Source organism: Pelodiscus sinensis, chromosome 10 (assembly GCF_049634645.1).
Source record: "Pelodiscus sinensis isolate JC-2024 chromosome 10, ASM4963464v1, whole genome shotgun sequence".
Lineage (NCBI taxonomy): Eukaryota > Metazoa > Chordata > Testudines > Trionychidae > Pelodiscus > Pelodiscus sinensis.
The window spans coordinates 29,296,516-29,304,837 of record NC_134720.1 but is presented as its reverse complement, the minus strand read 5'-3'; the positions used below and the strand labels follow the sequence as shown (position 1 = coordinate 29,304,837).

At 42.0% G+C, this 8,322-nt stretch overlaps 1 protein-coding gene across 2 annotated transcripts in view; it reads right to left on the bottom strand.

The window, feature by feature from the left end:
- Window positions 1-754: 754 nt before the first annotated feature.
- Window positions 755-8,322, bottom strand: part of MME (membrane metalloendopeptidase) — an 81,866-nt gene continuing 74,298 nt past the window's right edge. For both annotated transcript variants that reach the window (XM_006123482.4, XM_006123483.4), the window contains exons 21-23: window positions 8,139-8,234; window positions 7,698-7,774; window positions 755-2,212 (exon numbers count right to left, since the gene is read on the bottom strand). In XM_006123482.4, the coding sequence (XP_006123544.1) occupies window positions 2,113-2,212; window positions 7,698-7,774; window positions 8,139-8,234 (273 nt within the window). In that variant the 3' untranslated portion in view covers window positions 755-2,112. The remainder of the gene's footprint in view (window positions 2,213-7,697; window positions 7,775-8,138; window positions 8,235-8,322) is intronic.

Sequence of the window (8,322 nt, the reverse complement as noted above, 5' to 3'; positions counted from 1 at the left end):
TGCAAGTCAGTGCTGGCAAATGACCTGAGGGCTGCCATTATGCAGAATCACTGCTGTTGTCGTTCAGAGAGTGGCGATGCAGTGGCTGCTGAGTAACAGTATATCTACAGAGTGGTTTTTTCCTCTTGCACTAAGCCTGACTGCTTGGGCAGGGTGCAGACAGAGGACCAAGTGTTTCTATGTTTTGATGGACTTTCTTTGCCGTCCTAGGGTGCATCTACACAGCACTGTAACTCAAAATAAGATACACAATTTGAGCTATGCAAATTGAGTATCTTATTTTGATGTGATTTCGAAATAGTGTATTTCGTCATTTGACGCTGTTTACACAACACCAAATTTCGAAATGAAGTGCTATTCCAAAACGTTTCTTACTCCTTGTAGAATGAGGTTTACATGGATGTCAGAATAGTGAACCCAAAACAACGGGTTTGTTGTGAAGACACAGGATAGCTATTTCGGGATATTCCGGTATCCAGAAATAGCATTGCAGACATACCCCTAGTATGATGAACACATGTGAGACAAAGTGTAGTCATTTGAGGTGTAATTTCTCTGGGTTCAAAATTATCTATCTATTTTTTCAAGCTATCACCAAATAATGAGTTATGAATAATTATAGGCAGACCTTGGAATTTTATACCTCTATTGCAGATGACACATCTTTGTTGTTGAACATCTCCAACAAATAAACAAACAAACAACCCTCCCCCCACACACATTGACTGCAGTCACTGTAGACAATAGTGAGCAGTTGGCTCATAATTTCAATTTATTATCAAAAGGTTTTCCTCAAATGACAAACTCAGAAAGCTAAAAGGAACATAGTTTTAAAAATACAGTATACCCTTTATAGCAGTCATTGGAGGTATCTGGTGTTTATTTTGGAAGTCTTAACTGGCTTCAGTACAAGAAGCAGTAAGTTCCTTGGCAAACTGCTTGAGGACATTTCATATATATCATAGTGTGTTTAAAGCCTTTTGCCAATACCGATTAAGGGTCCAATCTTGCAAACACTTGCATAATTCTAATGACATAACCAGTTTCATTGACTTCAAATGGCTGACTGATATCAACAAAGTCATATGCCAAAGTATTTACTAGATCAGGCCCCAAAAATTGAAATCGTGAATTTCAAAAGTTGTTTTATTGTGCTTCCCTTTAGAGATCTGTTGTATAGACTTTGTCATATTATATCATATTATGTGTAACCCACATTTCTCAATTATATGCAGTCACTGTTAAAATATATATAATACTAAGTTCAAGTCATAAGTATAGCTCAGAATTAAATATAAAAACTGATTCATATATTACTACAAATCTTTAAAAAAGACCAAATTTAGAGAAAGCAAGAAAACTCTTAGAAAACACGGAAGGGGTCTTTGATCACAACATTATTGATTATAAACTCAAAACTTAATAACTTAGTTACATTTTCATTTTGGCTGAAAAGTGGTAAATAAAACCAAGTAAATAGTGACTTCAGCCTTTAAGCATTGGAATAATTACAGAGAAATTATTTAAGTGAATTATAACAGGTCTTTGGATTTTTCTCATATAAATCATTTCAAGTAAAAATGAAAAAAAACATTTGGTAGAACACATTTATCGAGACAGAAGAAGGTACAGAGTCTGACACTTTTGATATGAACTGTTGTATCACTATACTTTGATGTCCAAGATAATGTGCTGCTTAATATCGTCTTCCTCCATCTGATCAGAAATATCAGTATACATTCTCAAAGGAGTAAGTGATTAAGCGTTCCCCAGTGAGAATAAAGAAATCTGTCATAGAATAAATGGGAAACAGAATTAAACTATAATAACAATGTTGTTTGAGAATGAAGCAGTAGGTACTCAATTAAGTGATTTTATATTTTGCAAAGTTCAGTCATAAAAAGCAGTTTATATAATATATTTGCTGCTTTGTTATAAACCTTAATTTGAAGTCTCAATTGTTTTGAATCTCTAATCTCACATATTGTTTTTTTTTTGGTCCGCTATCAAATGACTTTGGTAGCACATTTCCTTCCTCCAGTCATCCCAGTAAGTTCCAAATTTCTGTTTGCCTGGGAAGTTTGTCCTTGGGCTGCATGGTTTATAGTGCTGTCACCAAACACGGCATTTTTTTACAGGGTCCATGTACTCTGTCGTGGTGCATGAAAAGGCCTCGGTAAATTCTGCAGAGTTCTGCAATGATCCTATGACCCTTTAAAATAAAAACAAAATAAGTTGGCACCACTGATTCCTTTGAAGACCCAAATGAAAATCATGTTATTTTTTGCACCTCAAAGTCTTGCAAGAAACATCCATCATTTCAAGCTTTTTCAGTTTATCCCTCTTTTTCCTTTAAAATTGTAGCAGCCCAACTACGTTTTTGCACGTTTCCTATTACATAAAAAAGATGACCCCTAGAAACACAGGCCTGATACCATTTTCATTAATGTCTATATTGGAGTCAAACTCTCATTAACATCATAGGAGCAGAGATATGGCCTTTCCTTAGTTTTGGTGAGAATTTTTCAGACAGCTTCGCTTGTGCTTTAAGCCCTGTGTAAAAAAATAGCTAAGTACCTAAAAAGTAGCGAAGTACCTAAATATTGGAGGAATATTGAAGAAGTTTTTAGTTAGTACAGGTTGGGCCTCACTAGTCCAGCATCCTTAGGACCTGAGTGGTCCCAAAGGAAAGAGTTGGTGGGACAAGGAGAGGTCAAGCCTCCGGCTTTGCCAGGGTGCTGCCCCCAGCTGTTGGCGGAGCTCCACTCCCAGCTGCCGCTCTGCTCTAGGGCTTCCATCCCCTGCCTGGTGGGGCTCCTTGCCCTTGGTCGGCAGCAGCTTTGCTCCTCTGGCCACAAGGTCTCCCTGCCCCCGGGTGACAGTGGCTCTGAACTCCCAACCAGCATGGCCTCCATGTCCCCAACTGAAGGGGTTTCCCTGTTCCAGGCAAGCAGCATCTCCACACCCCTGACTGCAGGGGCTTCCCTGCCCCCGGCCAGCAGTGGATCCACGCATCCAGCCAATAGGGGCTCTATGTCCCCGGCTGGCAGAGCTACATTCTCAGCTAGTGGGTCTCCCTGCCTGGCCCTGCTCCAGCTGCCACCCACTGGCTGGACACTGGCTCTCCAGACTGCCTGCCTGGCTGAGTTCCCAGGCTCTGGCAACCTCTGTGGCTGGGGCTCTCTGGTCCAGCGACGTCCGTGTAAAATCAGAAGGGGAATATTTGGTAAGTATTGTCAGAAGCCATCAGCAGCATAGAAGAGAGAAAAGAAAATAAAGATGGCTTTCTAGTAAATGATCCAGCAAAACCTTGAGCAATCCTAGGGCTGGAGCCACTGAAATGGGATTTTGCCAAAACCATAGCCAAAAATATTCTGTGTGTAATAAAATCTGTCTTACAGCTGTCATTATTTTTGATTTATTGGCAGTGGAGAGCAAATCCTGGTAGCTTTAGTTACATTGTTAGTACCACTGAGGTGAGTCACATAAGCAAGATTTGACTTGTGTCTGTTACTATGACTGATTTGTTTTAAAATGGACTAAGAATCAAATGCAAATTATCTGAAAAACTACTTCCTTTCTTTTTCCTTCTTTAGTGACCACTAAATCTAAGACTTCCTTTCACATATATTTCTTTGTAGTTAGGTATTGTATTCTATTGCTACATTTATTGAAATTGTATTAAATGTAATCTAATCAACAACTTCAGGAGTATACAAGCTTCAGTCGTGCCCATCCAATGCTCCTAATTAAAATGTATAATGCAAATAACAAAGCAATAAAAAGTACTCTCCATCCCTCCTTGACAAAGAAATAAATCAGCTTCAGCAAATGCAATAGGCATAAAAAAAACCTATACATTTTGAGTCTTTATGGATTTTTTGATACAAAGCCATTTGTGTGCTTGTACTTTTATATGTTTAGTTAAATATGTTTTACTTCTAGATATGGTTCTAATATGTACAAAAATGCTTTATATTGTAGAGCTTTATGCTGGGCCTGATCATGCAAACCATTATTTAGGCAAGGTGCCCCAGTAATATCAATGAGATTTCTGATGTAAGATAAGTTGTGTGGGAAAAGGTTTGCAACATGTTTTGTTGTAGCCACCTATATAGATATAAAAAAGTAGTGAAATTGAATGGCATTAAAACAAAGTGCATCCAAATATAAATGGCATAAAGACAACAAGCCAAATAATTTCCAACTAATGAACTGTACATATTAATAATACAAATCTGAGACAGCGCTAAAAAGAACTGCAGTAGACCCACATTAGCATTGTGCCCAGATTCAGCTGATTGCAGGAGTTTTAAATAAAGTGCCTTGGGGAGAGATCTGTAGATTGCATAGAAACACCCACACCAAAATGCCAGTTTAATGACAATCACAGGAACAGTCACTGCTTTCACCAAATATTTGAGTATGTGGGATAAGCAAAAATTCTCTGGTAAAGAGAGGGGGTTCTGAAAGAAATCTCTTTGGAAGTGTTGTCCTGAACTGTATCAGTAGATAATGTGATCAGTGGGAGTGTAAGTGTGGTAGGGTTCACATAATGATTTGTGGCTAGCATAGATATTGTGGCATCTGTTGCTCTTACAAAATGTAGCCAATTGGATTTATAAGAACAATGTTTTTATGTTGCTCAGATGGATTGTTGTTCTGGTTTAGGTTAAGTTTAGGGACCTAATCAACCCAGACCTTCTGGGCACCTACACCCCATAAGCAGGGCCCTATCAAATTCAAGATCCATTTTGGTCAATTTCATGGCCCAGGGGGGTCTTAAAAATTAGTCAATTCCATGTTCCAGGTATTTCCATCTGAAATGTCAGGGTGGTATAATCCTAGGGGTCCTGGCCCAGTGATCATGGTGGGAAGGTCACAAGATTATTGTGGAGGAGTCATGGAACTGCCACCCTCACTTCTGCTCTGCCAGAGCTGGGTAGCCAGAAGTGAGGATTGAGGGATTTGAGGGCTTGGGTTACCATGTTTCTCCCACCTGACAGCTGGAGCTGCAACCTTTCCATACGGGGGAGGAGGGCTGACATCTGGAGCAGCCACCTCTTTGTGTGGAGAGGAAACAGCTACAGCTGTGGTGTTTCCTGCAGCTAGGGGAGATCCTGGAGGTGAGTCTGACCTGCCTGGGAACAGCCCTTGCAGGGAAGAGGAAGTCAGGCAGCCTAGCTAACTCTTAGCTGCCAGGAGAGCCGAGCAAATGTAGCTGCAAGGCCTTCTTTCTTGACATCCCCTCACACACATGGGCTGCGCCTAGACTTGCATGATTTTGCGGAAATACTTTTAACGGAAAAGTTTTTCCGTTAAAAGTATTTCCACAAAAGAGCATCTAGATTGACATGGATGCTTTTGCGCAAAAGCATCCGTGCCCAATATAAACGCGCTTTTGCGCAAGAAAGCTCTGATGGCCATTTTAGTCATCGGGCTTTCTTGAGCAAAAAATTAAGGTGCCTGTCTACACTGGCCCTCTTGCGCAAGTATTCTTGCGCAAGAGGGCTTATCCCTGAGGTGGGAGCGTCAAAGTATTTACGCAAGAAGCACTGAATTCTTACATTAGAACGTCAGTGCTCTTCCGCAAATTCAAGCGGCCAGTGTAGACAGTTGGAAAGTTTTTGTGCAAAAGCAACTGCTTTTGCGCAAAATCTTGCCAGTCTAGACACACCCATGGAGTCAGCTTTTCCAGAATTGTCAGAAGTAAGACCCTGCAGCTGTACCTGCTCAGTACTTCTTATGAGAGAGCTAGCTGCTTGATGAACTTCCCTCCTGGATTCGCTGGGGAAATCTGTAGGCTGGCTCCTAATCTCAGCAGCAGCTGGTTGGTAGCTTCTCAGTGCTCATGTCCACAGTGACTCTGCTTGCCTGTGCTTATCTCTCTCCAAGCCCCGCTCCTCCACTGCTCCAGTCTAGACCCTGCCCTGCAGCCAGCCTTGCTCCACGCCTGTCCCTGCTAGGGATGTCAATGGTTAACTGGAAGGGGCTGGTGCAGCCTCCCGCCCATTATGGAGAGGGGGCTGCTCCAGATTTGTGGGGACAGCTGGGGATGGTTTGCTCCAGCCCAGACAGAGCAGCTCTTGTCCGCAGCAGGCATGGGATGTGATGCAGGCAGGGGTGATCTGGCCTGCAGCAGGGGGGCCATTCCATCCCACCTGCCCCTGTTTAATTGGTTAACTGGTTAAAATTAACATTTAACTGGTTAACCAATTAAATGAGACTTTCCTTCCCTAGTCCCTGCCTTGCTCTTGCCTCTGCACCAGACCAGCTGCTGCCTTCCCTGACTCCTGGTAATGCAGTATTGACCCTTGGCTCTGGTTCCTGGCTCCTACTTTATCTCGCCCCTTGGCTATGGCATTTGGACTCCCACCACTAGGCATGACTCAGATCCCCGATGAGGGGCAAAGTAAACCGCAATGTGTCAGACTGTTGGTGCTCAGGGGGTGGGGAATCTCTGTTACCAGCCTTTTTTTGTCTTCCCTCTTACAAAGGATAGGTGGGGAACGGTGTCCTTGTCTCTCATGGCTGTACAGTGCCCAGTACAACGTTGTCCCTTTCTTGTTGGTGACCCTTACTCATTGCCACAGAGCAGTTAAATAATAATAACATACTTCTAGGGATACTAACAATGCAGTGCTAGAGAACTGCCTGGATTGGGCCTCTTTCTTCACTGAGACCCAATCCAGAGAATTACAAAACAAAATCAAAAACACCCCTGAGCTCTGATCTGATGTGTCTTCATGAAACAAGCTCCCAGCATAGAAAGAGGCCCTTCATCTCCCTTCCATTATCCCTCTTTGTGAGGAGATCATTTGATTTCTTCATCTTTCCCTTGCTGAGCCCTCTGCTCTTAGAGCCGCAAAGAGAGACATGCAAAGTGAAATCCTTGCTCCAGTGAAGTCAGTGGGAGTTTTCATTGACTTCAGCAGAACCAGGATTTCACCCATCACCTTCAGGCCTGCCACACAGCTCCTTCAGTCATTTCCCTGTCTGTCTGATGGCCATCTTGGGGAAAGCCTTAGCAGAGGTGAGCTCTAATGTAGATGAACATGATCATAGGAGGAAATGTTAAAGGACGCAGGTCTGGGAGTTTGAAATCTATTTCCAGCTCTGCCATTGACCTGCTATCTGACCTTGAGATAGTCATGTCAGTTCCTTGTGTCACATCCATAAAATGAACAAGGAGTCTTGTGGCACTTTAAAGACGAAGGGTACGTCTACACTTGCTCCCTATTTTGAGCTAGGGATGCAAATGTAGGTGACCAAAATTGTTAATGAAGTGGGAATTTAAGTATCCCGTGCTTCGTTAGCATGATCTCGCCAGCGCATTATTCCGCTCAACGGCTGATTCGAACTAATGCGTCCCAGCGCAGACTTCCTGGTTCAAATCAGCTGCTGAGCAGAGTAACGCACCGGTGAGATCATGCTAATGAAGTGCAGGATATTTAAATCCCCGTTTCATTAGCAATTTCGGTCGCCTATATTTGCATCCCTAGCTCGAAATAGGGAGCAAGTGTAGATGTACCCTAACAGATTTATTTGGACATAAGTTTTCATGGGTAAAAACCACTTTGTCAGAGGCATGGAGTTATAAAATGAAGACAATGATACTTCTCCTTCTTGGTAGAGTGCTTGGATATCTATAATGAGAAGCCATTTTACAGCTGAGGATACAGATTAGCAACACTGACCTGAATTTGCCTGGACTGTGCACATCAGTTTTAATGGAGTTGACAGCATATTCTGGACGGTACATTCCACACCATATCTAGAAACGTATCAGAAACAGCGATTTGTCGTGAATAAGATTTTTCAGGAGAAGTGCTGAGTTAGTTTTGTTATGAAACATTGAATGCTGGGAGACAACATTTCAAATTCAATCTCAGTGAAATGATGCAGATTTTATAAAACCCCACATATTGTAGTGCAGTTTCATAGGCATTCATAGGCCTGGATGAAGTCATGTGCGTAGCTAGGATTAACATCCTGTCTGCTTTGCCATGGACACTTCTCAGTTTAGCAATCCCGTCAACTCTAGTTAGAATGAGGAAAGTCAGACTGCAGTTCCAGCTTACAGTGAAATTGTAACTCAAAACGATTTTCAGACCCATCACTCAAGAAGGCTACAATACCTGTGCAAAGTTCAGGAAGAACAGTTGCTTATGGTTCATGTCAATCCCAGGAAGCAGTTTTTCTTTTCCATTTTTTTTAACAAAGTTTTCATAGGCCTGAAAAATGAATAGAGCAGAAATGTTATTGTTTCCTATTTGTCGTATCAAGATGGAACAATAATGAGAAGGAACATGGACTCTACAC